The 18,362-nt window shown below is 40.6% G+C and overlaps 1 protein-coding gene and 1 long non-coding RNA gene across 3 annotated transcripts; one reads left to right on the top strand and one right to left on the bottom strand.

Moving 5' to 3' along the window:
• Window positions 1-66: 66 nt before the first annotated feature.
• Window positions 67-13,892, top strand: LOC145343879 (uncharacterized). 2 transcript variants are annotated; one of them, XM_080190360.1, is made up of 4 exons: window positions 67-1,708; window positions 3,492-3,584; window positions 7,951-8,040; window positions 10,136-13,892. In XM_080190360.1, the coding sequence occupies exons 1-4, from the start codon at window positions 1,291-1,293 to the stop codon at window positions 10,426-10,428; spliced, it is 894 nt and encodes a 297-aa protein (XP_080046486.1). In that variant the 5' UTR covers window positions 67-1,290; the 3' UTR covers window positions 10,429-13,892. The 2 variants fall into 2 exon arrangements, with proteins under 2 accessions (XP_080046486.1, XP_080046485.1); XM_080190359.1 differs by having other exon boundaries at window positions 69-1,708; window positions 7,948-8,040.
• LOC145343880 (uncharacterized) lies at window positions 2,086-18,285 on the bottom strand. Its single transcript, XR_013886818.1, has 3 exons — window positions 18,174-18,285; window positions 13,872-13,908; window positions 2,086-2,263 (listed from the first exon to the last, which is right to left on the bottom strand). It is a non-coding gene; the product is annotated as an uncharacterized LOC145343880 (long non-coding RNA).
• Window positions 18,286-18,362: the final 77 nt, after the last annotated feature.

Raw genomic sequence — 18,362 nt, 5'->3', positions numbered from 1 at the left:
AGCTGCATTCTTGAATTGCAGTCCCTGAGGTGTTGGTACACCCACAATGCTATTAGGGACAGAGTTCCAGGATTTGGACCTTGCAACAGTGAAGGAAGGTGAAATATTTCCAAGTCAGGGTGGTGAACCTGAGGGGAACCTCCAGGTGAGAGATGTTCCCAAGTATTTGCTACAGTTGTCCTTCCAGCTGATAACTGTGGTGGGTTTGGAAGGTGCTACCTAAAGAACCTAGGAGAGTATGTTTGTGCCAGGAACAGTTGCTGCACTGCATTAATGTGAATGCTAACGGAGTTCCACGCTATTTTGATTTTTTTTTCTGATTTGGAATCCAGACTCTCAATACTTGTGTTGTTGCTGCTACTGTCGGAATTGAAGTTTCCACCAAGCTTCCTGACTCATTCATGATGTGCCATTGCAGAGGGAAGGAAAATGACTCAGCTCTGCCGCACTAAGTGTGATGCTCTATTACTGATTTGCCTGCTCAATCGCGTTACCTTGCGTGCTGGCAGAGCGAACTTCAACAGTAGAGATTAATTTCAGCCGCTGCAAACCTTCTAAACTTGAGCGAGTGCTCAGTGGGACCGAATGGATAACTTAATTCCACACTTAAATGGGTAGAGTCCAGAAATATTCAGAGTTGACAGACTGTATATATCACCTGACTAGATTGGGCCAATACAAAAAAATGTCTTCAGGAGGCGGGGAGAGAAAGGTGAGGGGCTGATGTATGTGGCCACATACTTTAGTGGCTTTGTAATTTCTGTTGCATGCAGTCTGCTAATCGAATGTACTTTACATTTTCCAGCGGGGTCAATGCCTGTCTCGTGTAACTCATCAACCAATCGCAATAGATAGGTTTATTCTGTGAAGGGAAGATTCTCCGTTCTGTTATATAGACCGACAAGATGTTTTTATGGATGACGTTTCCAGACAGGAACCTGCTCCGGTGCCTCTCAACATCCCCTGGACTGCCATTTAGCCACCTTACACTGGCTTGCAGAGGCTGATTCTTATTCTTCGCATATAAATCAGGCAGTCCCTGCCTTGCTTGTCCCCACTGTTTTGTATAGAGCGGAAACGCCGCTAATCGCATTTACGCTGCAGTGTCGAGTTACAGTGACGCATTCTCCAAGCTGTGGGTGGAGAGCAGCCTGAGCCCCCTCCCCTCCCTCTGTCCCCGGCTCCAGACCAAACTCTCCCCCTCCCCTCCCAGTTCCAGACCAACCCTCCTCTGGGCTCACATCCTCCCCTCCCCCCGGAAAATCCAGATGGTCACCGGCAGCCTGAACAATGGCGAGGAGAGCAAGTAAAAATTGGGCGGACGAGGAGATCCGAGGCTTGTTGTCCATTTGGAAAGACAGGTCCATCCAGGATCAGCTGGCCGGGGCAGTGAGGAATAAAGATGTGTTCGTAAGGATCTCCAACAGCCTTCATGCCTTAGGGGTCAACCGTGACTGGAAGCAATGCCGGGCTAAGGTGAAGAACCTGAAATACGAATACAGGACCATGGTTAACCAGAGGAAATCAGGCAGGAGGTGCAAATCAATGCGCTTCTACAGTGAAATTGACGCGGTGCTGGGGTGCCGACCTCTCCAGACCGAAGCAGCTCAGGACAGAACATGCCTCAATGTGGCTATCAAACAAGAAGAGGAAGAGAAATTGGAAAATGGACCACCACCGGCTTGTCCACCCCCCGAAAACATCACAGGTAACCTTTTAATTCGGTCTGCAGCAAGGCAATCATAAATAACGGAGTCATTCGATAAATAGCACTTCCTGAATGTTTTCTCCAAATTCAATTAAAATCAATTATTTATAAAAATGTATCGGACTCAAAATATCACATGTGGGTTTTTGAGGGAGTAGAAGCTTTTGATGGTCTCTCTTTGAAATACACAACTCTTCAATTAGTGCCCACTCACTGCACAGCTTGAATGCGAGGTAGTGAGAAGGCTGTCCACAGAACAGGAGAGCTTTCAATTTTTATGATACTAAAATAAATGGAAGATTGTCATAACAAAGAAATGACCACAATTATTGATATCAATTTGATAGGTCATATGTTTAATGTTTCAGATGCAGTCATGCGTCCTTTAATTTCATTGCACTTATCAATCAAGTCACCATCTCCATAACATCCTAAGCAGATTCCAGCATCAGAAGAGCTGGTTTGCTGATCACGTGTTCCTGTTGAGGAATGGTCTTCACAGGAGCAGCTGCAATCCCGTACCTGGTTTTCCATTTACTGATTCGGGGCATTTTCCTTTGTGAAGGAAATGAAGCAAATTATTCATCTAAATTAATGGAAAATTGAAGACTGCTGAATTTCTGACATCAGTGCCCCCTACCAGCGCAGCCCCATGTCATAAGCACCTGATGGGAGAATCATTTTTCCCTTAACGTTCAAAGCACCAACCCCGGTAGTTGTCATCCTCTTTAATATTCACAGTAGGTTATAGAAGTTCTAGGTGTAAACTAATCAGCCTTCATCTCCCTCCAGCCAAATAAGTGTCTGTTGGCTGTTTTTTGATATCCCTTCTCTTCCAATTATAATTTTTTTTTGGCATTCATTAGGAATGAAGATCATTAATATGAAAGAAAAAACTGCCTTTTTTAAAAAAAAAAGTGCCCTGCGACATGGCACAGAAAAATTTCATGCTATTAATTATTTTGAAATCCAGTGACTACTTTGATCTACTCAGCCATATATCATTTGAATTCATGCACAGCTGTATCATGTCAGAAGAATATGTAATCATTGAAATTTCCAACACTGAAGGAGACTGTTCCAACGAGTACATTTCCAGCCTAATCCCTCTTTCCAGCTGTTAGTCTGTAGCACTTCAGGTGCATATCCAAGTACTTTTTAAATGCTATGAAGGTTTCTGCCTCTACTGCCCTTTCAGAGCTCTGATGAAGGGTCATCCAGACTCAAAATGTTGGCTCTATTCTTTCCCCATGGATGCTGTCAGACCTGCTGAGATTTTCCAGCATTTTCTGTTTTTGTACAGAAACAAGGAGCTGGCATAGACAGCCTGAAGTTATATTTCTAATGAGTGTCAAGCTACTGATCTAATTCAGGATGTAATATCAGTCCTGATTTAGGGAAGAGAAATATAGTTGGACTTTCCTGACTGGCATCCAGTGAACCTGGACGTGATGTGGTTGAGTGGATGTTGGGTAATAGATATTTAGGTTAAATACCCTGCTGATGCATACTATCATAAATAAATATTAGCTACTGGGTGAGTTATCGAAACAATAGTGTCCCTGTGAAATTGTATCCCGATAAATAACTTGAAGAGATGTGGGAGAAAATTATTTAGAAAAAAATGGTTTGTAGATATGAATGTTCATGAGAAGGGTGTAAACTCTATGCTCCATGCGCAAACTACTGATCTCCCTCTATACACATTTATAATGAGGGAAGAGAACACATCTTGCTATTAAAATTCGCTTAAAACTGACACACTAAATCTTCACTCCCACAGCATGCCACGTCCAACCGACTGTTGCCATCAACAGAGATGAGGAAGAAGGTAAAGTTCTGCCTGAACCACAGTCTGAAGCAGACAGTGTTACAGGTACGCATTAACAATAATGATGGAAAAACAAAGAATATATATTACCCAAGCTAGTGATTGACGCAAATAGTAATATTTTCAGCATCCACTTTTTAGGGGTGGAGAAACGGTAAGAACCTCTTTGTGATTGCTTTCACGGAATGGAAAATTGGAATTAACAATGGAAGATTGAAATTCATTGTCTTCCCTGTGGCAGAATCCATAATTTGATATGTCAGCTGGAAAGGTCAACAAGTCTCTTGAGATTGATTGCCAGCCAGCCAGCCTTGCACATTGTTGGAATGTAGAGGGACAGAATTGGCTGGGTTTTGCTCATTCAGTAGCAGGCCAATGTTTTATTGGGTAGAGTGATCCGAGCTGAACAAAAGTGGAAAGCTTACTGTTATGGTGAACTGTATGGTTTTAGATGATTAAACTCTTGTAATAACAAGTGCCTAGATGTCCCTTAGCTTTAGTTATTATTAACTTCCTCCTAAACTGTTTGGATTTAACTGGGTTGGGGGAGAAAGGACTAGGTGCCCCTATAGGAGCAGGATGTGTATCCCACATCAGGAAAGCAGAATCTCTACTTGTAAAAATTTTGAAGTGGTTTTGGAGACTGTCAGATCTGGCGATAGGTTTCTGAACTGTGAGATAAAATGGCTGAGTGAGAGAGAGGTGCGATTCATTAAATTCAGTTCTTGATTCCCTGTTTTCACATCTCTGGTAAGGAGATGGTCAAAATATACATAAGTTTAACTTGTCATCTTCACTAGTCTTAGTGTCTGTACTCTAGAGAAATCCTGCTTTCCATTTTTCTTCTGGTGTTTCCTTAAGGTGCTGTTTTGCCATATATATTAGGTTGAACAGGCAAGCAAAATATGAAATTGTTTACATAAGAGGAAATACTTAATATTCTTTAACATCAATGAAAAGGATGCTCGATCCATGAACTGAAGTGGTAAACCAGAAGATTGGTTAACACGTTGCAAGAAAGGATGTCCCGAAGCATGGTACATTTGGGAGACCATGCAGACGCTATGACAATGAACATCGCTCGACAATCACCAGGCAGGACTGTTCCCGTCCTGTTGGCGAACACTTCAGTGGTCACGGGCATTCAGCCTCTGACCTTCGGGTAAGCGTTCTCCAAGGCGGCCTTCACGACACATGACAGCGCAGAGTCGCTGAGCAGAGATTGATAGCCAAGTTCCGCACACATGAGGACGGTCTCAACAGGGATCTTGGGTTCATGTCACACTATCTGTAACCCCCCGTGACTTGCCTGGGTTTGCAAAACCTCATTCACTATGCTGTCTGGAGACAATACACATCTCTTCAACCTGTGACCAGTGCTCCTTCCACTCACATTGTCGGCCACTTTAGGACTTGAACAGCAGGTTAGGTGTAAAGATTCGCATTCTAATCAGTAATCTCTAAACTGTCTGTGCTTTATATGCTCTGAGGCCAGAACTCTCCATTCGCCTGACGAAGAGGGAAACCTCGAAAGCTTGTGCGTCTACTATCGAATAAATTGGTTGGACTAAAACCTGGTGTTGTCAGACTTTTTACCGTGTTTACCCCAGTCCAAGGCCGGCACATCCACATCATAAATTTTAGATACCAGAAAAGGATGACTTAAAAACAAGAGAAATTAGAGTATGAGAGAAAGCTAGCAAGAAATACAAAAATTGACAGTAAAAGCTTTGACAAGTACACAAGAATGAAAATAATGGCCAGAACTTTCCAACTGTTCATGCTGGTGGGATCTTCTGGGCCTGCCGACATGCACTCCTGCCACAGGTTTCCCGGTAACGTGGGGCAGAGTCAATGGGAAGTCCCATTGACAGTGCTGGGACCAAAGATTCCACTGCTGGCCAAAGGCATGCCACCTCTTGCCATCGGAAAGATGCTGCTGGGAGGCCAGAGAATCCTGCCCAATTGCTAAAGTGAGCATTGGACCCTGAGAGGGGAATTAAAATGGGAAAAGAGGAAAAGTATTTTGGGTAAATTTTCTGGTCCTGCCCACAAGGGGAATCAACATGGGAGGAATAGAAAATTTGACAGAACATTTAAAGGTCCATTGATTGCTGGCAGGAATTTCCAGTCTCTGGGTAAGCACAACTGGAAAATCCTGCCCTTTGTATCTGTCTTCACAACAGAAGACACAAAAAACTATCCAAGAATAATGGAAAATCAAAAGATTAAAAGGGAGGAACTTAAAGCAATCACGATCATCAGAAAAACTACAGAGAAAGCTGACAAAGCCTCGCTCTGGTGGCCTGTGACCTAGGGTTTTGGACAAAGTGGTTTTAGAGATGGTGGATGCATTGATTAGAGTCTTTCCGAAGTTTCCTAGATACTGGAAATGCCTCTGCAGATTGGAAAAGCACAAATTTAACATCTCTAATTAAGAAAGGAGACGAAGAGCAGGAATCTGTATTGCCAGTTAGCCTATTATTTGTATTTGAGAAAATGCTTGAATCCATTATTAAAGAGGTTGTAGCAGAACATTTGGAAATCATAATACAATTTAGGCAAAGTCAACATGGTTTTGTGAAAGAGAAATCATGTTTGAGAAACTTATTAGAGTTTTTTGAGAATGTAACTAGCAGGGCAGATAAAGAGGATCCAGTCGATACAGTATATTTGGATTTCCAAAAGACATTTGATAAGGTATTACATAAAAAGGTTGGGGCACAAAATGAGAGCTCATGGTATTGGGGTGATTTTTAAAAATACATTCATTCATGTGATGTGGATGTCACTGGCTTGGCCTGCATTTATTATCCAACTTTTGAGTAAGTGATTGTGAACTGACTTCCTGAACAGCTTCAGTCTCTGGTGTAGGTACACCCAGCGCTGATGGGGAGAATGTTCCATTATTGACCCAGCAACAATAAAGGAATAACAATTTATTTCCAAGTTAGGATGGCAAGTGGCTTGGAGAGGAACTTCCACATGGTGGTGTCCTCATGCATCTACTCCCCTTGTGCAAGTTTTGAGTAGGGTAAAAGAGTCTGCAAAGGTTAAGTGAGTGGGCAAGATTTTTCAGACTGAAAATAAGAAGTTGTTCATTTTGGCAGGAAGAATAGAAAACCAGAATATTATTTAAATAGAGAGACTAGAATGTTGTGGTATATGGAGATTTGGGTGTCCCTTTACATGAACCACAAGAAGTTAATTTATTAAAGTTTGTTTATTTGATTGTATCACAAGTAGGGTTACATTAACACTGCAATGAAGTTACTGTGAAAATCTCCTAGTTGCCACACTCTAGCGCCTGTTCGGGTACACTGAGGGACAATTTAGCATGGCTAATTCACCTAACCTGCGCATTAGCGTGCAGGCATAGCAAATAATAAGGAAAGCAAATTGAATGTTGCCCTTCATTGCAAAGGTGATGGGTTATAAAAGTAAAGAAATCTTTCTACAACTGTGCAATCCTTGGCGAGACAACACTTGGAGTAGTGTGTATAGGTTTGGTCCCCTAACTTAAGGAAAGATGTGCTTGCATCGGAGACAGTTTAGAGAAAGTTCATTTAGCTAATTCCTGGGATAAAAAATGATGACACTCAAATCTCCTTGTACCACAACATTCTACGGTCTCTTTATTTAAATAATATTCTGGTTTTCTATCCTTCCTGTTAAAATGGGCAACTTGTTATTTTCCCACATTATTCTCAATCTGAAAAATCTTCTACCCACTCACTTAACCTCTTAAGTCCTTTGCAGTCTTTCCTTTCATCTAAGTCATTATGATGAAAAATTGATTAGGTTAGGCCTATAATCATTGGAATTTAGAAGAATAAGAAGTGATCTTATTGAAACATCTATGGTTCTGAGGAGGCTGGATAGGATAGATGCTGACTGGATGTTTCCTTTTATGGAGGGCTCTAGAACCTAAGGGGCACAGTTTCAAAATAATGGGTCTCCCATTCAGACATAGATAAGGAGGAATTTCTTCTCTTTTTGGTCTTTGGAATTCCCTTCCCTATAGAGCAATGGAGGGTGGGTTCAAGTTACATAGATTTTTGATCTACAAAGGAATCAAGGTTTCTGAAGAGTAGGCAGGAAAGTAATCCATGTTAGGAGCAGCTTAGAATTTGTCATTTGTGTCTGAGGTTTAGGACATAGTATAACGCAAATTAGATAAAGGGTTAAGATCCTTTTGTAATGTCCCATGAAGCACCTTTAGGTGAAGAGTTGTTGAATTTGTTGGGCTCTAATGGAAGACGTTGTATTTTGTGAGTTCTAATGAAACTGGTTCATCTGAATTTTTTCGAGGTCTAATGAGAAAAGCTTGGTTGAGTCCTGTTGTGTTCTAACGGGACTGATACAACTTACTGCTGTCATTTACTATTTTTCATGATTTCTCACATAGCAGAAACAGAAGGCCCTGTGGAAGAGGAGATGATTAGCACAACGTCGGAGACCCCTGCTGCAACAAGCAGAAAGAGAACTGAAGCTGAGCATGGTGTGTATCTAAGCAAAGATGCCACAATTATGTTTACTATGGGCTGGATAATTAAATAATTATTTAATTATCCAGCCCATTATTTAATAATGAATGCTGGCTCTAATCGGGGTTGGGGAATGGAGCCCCTAAGGCTTCCAGGTGGGATGGAGTGGGGGAAGGTTTATCTCTGCTCTGAGAGGGGCAGCCCTATCTCTGTGCAGCTGCGTTTTGCCAGTGTGTGTTTAGTTCCCATCCCCCCTGTATAACATTGTGAATCACACCCCCTTGATTTTTTTTTTGGCAGTGTCATAATTCCTGGAGAGAAAAACAACCAGTCTCTCTGGGGAAAAACATGCCAGTTTTCTAGCCAGAAACAAGACTGCCATTTTTTTGGTAAGATTTTGCCCACAGACTGGGAGTTCTGCAGTGATTATATCACCACCTGACTCCCCAGAGACTGTACATCATCTAGAAGGCAAAAGTTGTCCACTTGCCTGGATGAGTGCAGCTCCAGCAACACTCCAGAAGTTAACGCTGTCAAAGCAAAGCAGTGTGTACCATCTACAGGATGCACTGCAGAAACTCTTCCAAGGCTCCTTCACCTAAACCCATGATCCCTATCACCTAGAAAGACAAGGGCAGCTGATACGTGGAAAACTGCAAATTGCCCTCCAAACATCGCCTCCTGAGGTGGAGCAGTATTGCCTTTCCTTCATTGTTGCTGGATCAAAATCCTGGAACTCCCTTCCAAGCAGCACTGAATATCAGCAGTGCACGAAGATGGCTCACCTCTATCTTTTCAAGGACAAGAAGGCATAGACAATAAATGCTGACCTATGTCCATGTCCTGTGAAAGGATAAAGAAAAAATCCTGTAAATTGTCAGGAAATATTGTGACAGTCAAAAGTACAAGATTATGACCTGGTGATGAAAACCATATTACTTCTTTTATTTATGTATTCTCTTCACTCACTTGGACGTCACAATGTTGGTACTTTCCATTTGCCAGTCCCAGCCTGCACTCTGTCTTCCCCAATCCTTAGACATTCCTGGACAGGCCTTCTCCTTGAACTTTGTCAGTCGGCCAGCACTTCGGTTATGAATGAGCAATGAGTTGAGGATATGGATTTTAAACTAAATTGACTTAAGTTGCTGTGTATCGTGACTGGCCTTAAAGGGATAGTCATCAAGCCAAAACTAATGAAAAGTAACAACGTGTCATCATAATCATCACCATATGTAGCATAAAGTTATAAAGGAAGAGTCTTGAGCTCGATCTTGGCTGACTTCTGCTGGGATTGCGTTAAGATGTTACAACTGACTTTACCACAACTGGGCCATGTGGAGAAGCACAAACATTTCTGCTCCTTTTTATTTGCTTTTACCTCTCAGGTGTTGAGACTCTTCATAATCTATTAACCTATTGACAATTAAGGCTCACATCAAGAATAGCTGCTTTGGTGAAGTACACCCATATAGAATTATATAATAAATTGCACTGAAGGAGACCATTAGGTCTTTAGTTTCTTTGCTGGACCCTTACAGGAACAATTCGCCTTCACCTTTTGTTTTCTTATATGGGCAAAAATAAATTTTAAAAATAAGAATGTAACAGAGAAGAGCATTAAGAAAAACATAGGCTTGCACTGGCACACTGAGTGTCACCAGAGGTTTCTTGGTGGCATTCTTGCCTGTAAGCCAGAAGTTTTTGAGTTCAAGAACTGCTCCTGAGACCTGAGCACAGATTCTGGGCTGACTGTACAGAACTGAGAGAGTACTGCACTGTCTTTAGGGTAATATGTTAAACACAAATCCCATGTACCTCAAAGGAGGACATAAAATATGAAGACGAGTAAGCCAATATTTATTCTGCAATCAACATTACAAAAACAGATTATTTGGTAATGGTCTAATTGTTTATGGGAGTTTGCAATACTCAAATTGGCTGCCTCATTTCCTATGTTATACTGACTACACTTTGTATATTTAATTGATTGTAAAGCAATTTGAAATGCCCTTGATTGTGAAAGGTACTATGTAAAATAGTATTTTTTTAATCCCAACGAATTTATTCATAAGTGACTTAAGTATAATTTTTTTTGTAAACATCTAGCGTGCTCAGTGCCGAAGAAGAGGATGAAGCTGAAGAAGGGAACTATGTTTCAGAGACACATTGGCACCATTATCAACACCTTCATGGACTATCAGAGGAAAGCTGAAGAAAGGTTCTACAAATGGGAGGAAGAGAGGCGGCGAGAGGAGCGTGAGCATGAGCTGCGGATTATCCAGTTGTTGCTCGATCATTCCAGATCCTCAATGATTCAAACACCTCAGACACCAGATTATCTGAGATCACTGCATAGCCAGAACACCCATGTGTTCACACCTCCTCCCTCAAACAATTAATATTTAGGATCTTTTTAATTGTTTAAATTACTTGCTGTTGATGGTGCTCTATTGTGACATCCTATGTTAGCCAGGAGCAGTTAAATTACTGTTTCCCTGATTTTTACCCCCACTCTCATTGCCAGCTCCTACAGGATCCAAGTATAAACTGGAAGAGGAAGTGAAAGGATGGTGAGTGGGTTAATTGAAAGATAAGCTCCCCAGTCATTCAATTGCACCATCCACTGCCAGAAACAAACCTCATAGATCCAAAGTTCCATCCATAGGCAATTCTGTTAGCTGATTTCAGCTCAGGAGTGTTATAATTGACCTTTCTTGACTAGGGAGAAAAAAATCAGCCATAGTTCCCCCTCTGGATCATGATGCTGCCTAACTGTGTGTACATGTGTGCGTGCGTGTGTGTGTGTGTGTTGGACAAGGACAAAATCAGGCTTGGATGTAATATCACTTTCCCCAAAGTTGAAAAGCCTGTTGCCATTTGTTTTGCTTAGCCTCACAGGTAAACCACTTTCCTCAGCACCAGAAGCACCGTGGGACTGTATCCCAGCAAACCCAAAGAGGGAATATTTATTATAATAAAACAAACAATGGAAAGTTAGGTTGCCAGCATCTGAAAGAGAAAGGTTTGGGATACATTTTTGGATGGAACTCATCCTCAGGATCTGCTCCTATGATTAAAAGTCTCACTTGGAATGCTAACTTGCCTTCTTAGATGCTGATTGACTGTTTATACACTTCCACCATCTCCTGTTTTTCTTTATAAAGTACATGTTTAGGTGCTGCTCAGATTGGTGATGCCGGCTTTAAAATGTAATGGAGATACAGACAGTATCCAGAACTGCAAAGGGTAATGAGTGACATTTCACAAATAACTGATTCATTGTATAAACAACCCAACTTTTTTATAGCTCTTTGAAGATGCTTTCTCACTGGGAAACAATATGTCTGTGATTGGATACAAGGAGTCCTTATGTCTCCATAAATATATGCACCATGTAACGTGATACTCGAGAAAAGGTGAGGATTTCAGATGTTCCAGTTTGGATTTCCTTGTCTGTACCAAGTCCACCTAATTCACCTGTGGCAGTTAGAGGATAGTCATCCTTAATGTCATTGGGCTAAGAGGAAAAAAAATCATCTCTGGCTCTTCCATTTGCTTTCTATCCAGTGAACTCTGGTGCAAAGTATGTATATGTTGGGTGAGAACAGGATCAACTTTGGTGCTATAGTTGAATCACCTGCCCATGCAGGTTAACATAGTCTGTATGAAGTACTATATCAACATCATAGAACCAACAAGAGCCAGAGGGAGGAAAGCTGAATGTGAAAAGAGGATGTTCAAGAATATTAATTTGCTTTATTGGATCAAATGAAATAGTTCACTATGTCATTATCACAACACTTAACCTAGTCTCCAGAGACTGGTAATGGATGAAAAGTGTCATGAGTGGATGAAGCTCTCTTCATTTTTATTTTCAGATAAAACAATTGGTTTTGGTCACATTCCCTTATGTTATGAAGACCATTAGGTGAATCTTATTGTTTCGCTCGGAGCGGGCGAGAGGCGCACCATGCAAAGGTCCATTGACCTTGGGTGGGATTTTCCGGTTTCAGGGCAAGTGAGGCCAGAAAATTCTGCCCTGTGAGTAGATTTGTGTTGGTGGAAGCCTGATGAGCTGAGCGGCCTCCTTCTGCACTGTAAGAATTCTATGACTGTTTTGAGGAAACAATTTCTCAACGAACATGAAACCTGGAGGATACTGTACTGAAATCTTGTATAATGACACACTTTGATACAGTAACAATCCTGATAATGCAGTGCAGGATCTTGTAAAATTATATCTGTCATTTGCTGCTGTATCAGTGAGGCTTTTTTAATCAGAATGCTTGTATTTTTTGTTTTTGTCACTCCAGTAATGAAAATAGCAAAACCAACAGTTTCACTCAAAAATGAATCAAATGTTTGTTACCTGTCAGTGGATTCATATGATTACTGGCTGATAGAACTGTTCAGTCAATTTACTTTTTGTCATAGTCATTTTCCTTGTTTACACAGCACTGATTTACTTAAATATATTTAAATGATGATATTAATCCTTGCATTTATTGAATCAAAGTGGCTCATGGTGCTCTGCACAAAATAAGTGGAGTGATTTAGGAAAATGTAGAAGGCTATTGTAGCACACTGCATCCCACCAGTAGCATGAGATTATTCTATTTTTGGAATTATTAGATAAGGGAAAAATGTTGGCCAGAACACCAAGTAGAATTCCCTGCTTATCTGACCACTGGACAGACAGGCAGCTTCTTGTACTCGTGGCTTATGCAAAAGACAGCACTACCAATAAATAATGCAGCATCAGATTGTGTGCATAGATAATGCACACAAGTTCTAACAAGGTTGAAGACACAATTTGCTAATGCAGAGTATGCCAGAAACTTTGCCAAGCCTTCTTACTTAACCCATACACATCCGTTTGATGCAATGTTTAATGTGGTTCCGTCAGTAAAATTGCTGCTTTACAATCCCTGCTTTACCATTCATAGTTCTGTAGCTCTGGAAAATTAACTTGGACAGAGATTCAGAGACAGCATATGTTTTAATAGAGGAAAATAAAAACATGCAATTATTTTATGCTTGGTTAGTAGAGTGATCCTTGAGCAAGTTGTTAAATACATTGAGATGTATGCATGAATCTTTAATCTTCAACTAGTCTTGTATACCAGATTGATTTAAATCCAGTAGGGTAGTCATAATCAGAAATAAAAGATAGTTATTAATGAAAGACCTGAATTTTAAGATGATTAACACATTGATTTTGTTGCATTGACTATCACCCAGGATATGTGGTATCTCTTGTGTGCTCCAACGTTATGCTGCACAATTTGGCTATCCTTCTGGACATTCAGTTTCATTCAACTGGAGAACAATCCATGTTCTCCTCTGGATGAGGGGTGAGAACAATCTCCACCAAAAACAGCCAAATAATGTCCGTATCTGGATTGCCCTGGAGAAAGACTATGTGGTTTTCACCAGTATGTTTAGGATCTTCCCTATCTGGTGGGCACTTCAAAGAATAAGTATCTGGTAGGTGTAAATAACAAACATTGTGATTTGGGTGTTTTTTCTTTTGAAATTAAATTTTATATTTCAATTATTACATTAGTTGTACCTTTTTAAGCAGTCATTTGTAAATTTGTTTTCCAGGTGACATCCTTACATGTCAATAAGAAAAAAGCTCTTCTCATTTAATAAATCTTGTTAAACAATCTGCCACATTGCTCGAGCACTTTTATTCTCTTAGCCATAGGTCGTAGACATCTGTCACTATTAGAGAGAGACACTTGGTTCTGGCTTGAGGATTACCATCTGTAACAAGAATGGCTTGACCAACTCCCACTCTTGTTTATAGGAAGGATTGGCAGGTTGAATTTTAACTTACCTAAAAGTGCTAGGAAACTCAGCAGCCCTGGCAGCATCTGTAGAGAAAAGCACAATTAATGTTTTGAGTTGAATATGACACTTCATCTCACCTGATGTCTTAACAAAAAACTTTTTCTCTTCCTTTCAGGTGTTAAGGAGCATAAGCTCCAATAACTTATGGGTGTTGATGTCTCTTTGAATCCTTCCCTTCCTTCTGACTCCATCCCTTCTTCCAATTTCACGTCTTCACATGTATTCAATATATCCTCTGACTTCCCCTTTTTGACGCTGATTGATCTGTGCTTAAAAAAGACCAGGTTTATCCTTCATGTCCCCATGTCAATGAATTTCGAGCTCAGCTTGATGTTGAACTCTTCATCCATCAGCTTCGCTTCCATGCTCATTTCTTTTGAAAGGTATTCTCCAACCTGTGGATCCTTTCACATGTCTCCATCCACTTGGGCGTCTCCCTTTGTCCACTTACCATTCTTGATCTTTTTATTGATAATTGTCAATGTAACATCAGTCATCTTAATTTCTCTGCTCCCCTCACCTACTCTAACCTAACTCCCTCTGAACTTGCTGCACACCTCTGTTCTGAAAGTCATATTTGACTGAAAACATTAAGTCAGTTTCTCCACAGATGCTGCTAAACTTGCCGAATTTATCCAGCACTTTGTTTTTATTTCACATTTCTGGCATCCAATGGTTTAGTTAGTAAAGTCATAGACAAACAGATCAGCATCTCCCATTATAGTTATAATTTTTTATCCTTACGAAGTCTGCACTTTTGAATTAGATTGGGCATATTGTGCACATTCCAGGTTGGTCAGTGCAGCAGATTGGCATGATATGACAAGTGGAGTGCCACAGGGACTAGTGCTGATATCTTAACTATTTACAATTTTTATTAGTGTCTTGGATGAATGTATGGTTGCTAAATTTGCTGCTGACACAAAGATTAAAAAAAAGTAAATTGTGAAGAAGACATAAGGGCTGGAATTTTACTGCCTTGCCCATCAGAGGAATTGGAGCAGACAATGGGAAGGTCTGTTGACCTTGGGTGGGATTTTATGGTTTTGGGAGGAGCAAGTCCATAAAATCCTGTCCAAGGGATGTGACTTCCCCCCCAAAAACACTAAGTGCCCAAAGGGTGGGAATGTGGGAGTTTTCCCACCCATGGAGTCTGCAAAGGGACAATAGATGGGTTAAGTGAGTGAGTAAACATTTGGCAGAGTATTTGGAAAAATTGGAACTTGCGCACTTTAGCAGGAAGAATTAAAAAGCAGCACACTATTTAAATGGAGAGACACTGCAGAACCTGGAGGTACAGAGGGATCTTAGTGTCTTGGTACATGAACCACAAGTTAGTATGAAGGTACAGCAAGTGATTAGGAAGGTAAATGGGATGTTGTTGTTAATGTAAAAGTAGGAATGTTTTGCTACAGTTGTACATGCCATTGGTAAGACCACATTGTGGAAGTACTGCTTACAATTTTGGTATTTTTATTTAAGAAAGGATATAAATGGATTAGAAACAGTGCAGAGAAGATCCACCCAACCGATACCTGGGATAGGGCGCTACCTTACAAGGAAAGGTTGGACAGACTGAGCCTGTATCCATTGGAATTTAGAAGATTAAAGGGTGATCTTGTTGAAACATATAACAAACAAATCTTGAGGAAACCTGAAAGGGTGAATGTTGCCCCATGTGGGATAAACTAGAACTATGGAACACATTTTAAAAATAAGGAGTGTCCCATTTAAGACTTGAGGTGAGAAGAATTTCTTTGAGGGTTGAAAATCTTTAGGACTTTCTTCCCTGGAGAGTGGTGGAAGCAGGGTCATTGAATCATTTTAAGGCAGAGGTAGGTAATGTTTGACTCCCTTATTAGACAAGAATCTATCGAGGGGAAAGTGGAATGTGGAGTTGAGGCTGCAATTGTGATTTTGTTGAATGACAGAGAAGGCGCGAGGGGCTGCTCCTGCTCTTAATTCATATCTTTGTATGTACATTAAAATGGAAGTGGGCTTTTACAATAGCTAATCGGAATCTGTATTGGATATAAGGCCCATATGATTTATGTTGCCATGTCAATGCATTTTGAGGAGGGAAGGATTTCTAAGACCTCCCCAAAAGTTTAATGACATAATTAGTGTCGGGGTCTTGAAGAGAGAGAGCAGCTAGAGGCCAAAAGTCTTTGAGTCACAGCATTGGAATGTGGGTGGAAGCTTGCACATGGATTGAAAGACCATATTTTCATAGAATCCCTACAGTGCAGATTTGTGAGAAGTTAACTGGAATATATACCTTGCTTACACTAGAGGGACAATCTCCAGTAATTAACTGAAAGTAGAAGAATTCTTGGGTTAGAATTTGACCAAACTGGGAAAGGAAAAGAACAGAAATTAATCCATCAGAAGTTTAAAAAAACTATGGACTGATTTTGAGAGAATTGAACATCTACTTAAAGGACACTGCAATTTATACCTATGCAGTGTGTTTTCTTTTTGACTGTACAAAGTATAAGTTGCCTACATTTTCAGGGAGGTCTTAAAAATCATTCCATTCTCAAAACCCATTTACATGGCAATGTGAATCACGTGGGCCTTGTATCCAATAGAGATTCTGATTAGCTATCCAATCTTCCAGTCTTTTGTTACAGTATAAATTTCAAAATGTGAAGTCTCATTGTGTCATCCCTTTAGCTATTAATTGGAAGTTTGAATTTCTCGTTAAGTTATTGGTCTCCGGAGATCATAACAGAATCATTGGTGAACAAGAAATGAGTATTGATCACAGAGCATTGGGGAAATTATAGCTCATTCAAGACAGGTTGTGAGAAAAGTAGTCAGACAACACAGAAACATGAGAAGAGCTCAATGGAGAGGTAGGGTTGGGTATCATCAGCTTACATATGAAAGCTAAACCCCTGACTGTGAATCATGTTACCAATAAGCAGATGAAGAATAGGGGATGAAAAATATTCTTGAGAATCTTTAAAGGAATTAGTGCAGTGGCAGGAGGAAATGCCACTGCTAGAGCTGCTCTTGCCAAGGTAGATAGGAGTGGCACCAAGTGAGTGCTGAGCTTTGGAGGAAGATAGTTTGGTTACAGAAATGCTGAGACAAGTAAGGAGAGATAATGTACCATGGTCATAACCACATACCACTTGTAACTTTAGGATCATTTCAATGCAATGCCAGGAATGGAAACCTGATTCGAGAGATTCAACATACAGTTATGGGAAAGATGGGTGTAGATTTGGTGAAAATGGACGGGTAGCTTGGAAGGGCTAAAATTGAGAATAGTGTTTTGAGGAGGAAGGTCAAAATGGTGGTTTTAGTAGGGAAGAGAGTGGGGATACTAGAGGGGTAAGTTTATTCTTAGGTAAGGACAAAAAAGAAGCAGCTGGGGCAACTAATTAAATGGGCTCAATCACAGGGATAAAGAAGTCCATTAATTCTTTGCACTTGTTGGAGAGAGATAATGGATATTATCTCAATTCAGAATGATACTGGAATAGTGAACAATTTTGGCAAAGATTAATGAGATCCAATTGCTTTTGATGTGGCCTTGGCTGATCTGGATAGTTGATTCAACCAGTTTTGTGCCAGAATTGCTCCAGTCAGTCCTTGTTCTTAAAGGAGTTAAAATGGATACTGTGCTAAGAGAATGACCAGGAAGGGAACATAAGACACTAAGGGACTGATAAAGGACCTCAGCAATGACAAAAGTATGATGGTGAGTCGAAGACTAAACAGTTGGGAGTTATGCCAAACTGCATACGTGAAAAGAGACTCCCATAGACAAGGGAAGTATCTTATATCTTCTAAGCTTATTCACTTTTCTGAACCTCCGGAAACCCACGCTTCCTTGAGTTGTCTAACCATATCTTTAACGAAAATTCCGCCTCTCCCTCTCATATTCTGTAGTCCTCCTTTTGCACTGCCTCTCTGGTTTCTGTCTTTTACAAAGACGGTTATCCTCAACAATGTCTTCTCTGTTTCAAGATAACGGGAGAAAAATGCTTGGGGCAAATAAGTCAACAGGAGGAGCAGGAAAGAATGCCTCAACTGTTTAAAGCTGTAGTTTGCTGTGTAGCTCACTAGGACCTGGATTTTACACATGCAGCGCTTTGTTTAAAGCTGCAATGGAGAGGGGGAAGCAGGAGATCTGGAGCCAGAAGAAAGAAGTTCAGAGACTACATTTGGCCTACGGTTCTTTAAGGAGGCCCTCATGCAGAGTGGGTAAAATGAGGTAACAATGTCATACTCGACTCCTATTAACTTTAAATTATTGCATCTAAAGTGTCCTGACCCGTTCCTGAAGAAACGATTCAAATCTCTGAGGGTCGGGTTTTGTGTTTTTTTAAAGAAGAAACACAAGATAGACTTTTCTTCAGTAGCACCCTTATTGCAGAGTAGCGGACAGTTTTCCATGTGTACAGCAACAATCCGGGGAGTTTACTCTGGGCGGGATGAATGCTCCCAGTCTTTCTCAACCCCT

The sequence above is a fragment of the Carcharhinus amblyrhynchos genome, chromosome 6, assembly GCF_965287045.1.
Source record: "Carcharhinus amblyrhynchos chromosome 6, sCarAmb.v2.hapA, whole genome shotgun sequence".
Classification (NCBI taxonomy): domain Eukaryota; kingdom Metazoa; phylum Chordata; class Chondrichthyes; order Carcharhiniformes; family Carcharhinidae; genus Carcharhinus; species Carcharhinus amblyrhynchos.
The sequence above is the reverse complement of the archived record's forward strand: the minus strand, read 5'-3'. Positions and strand labels throughout refer to the sequence as shown.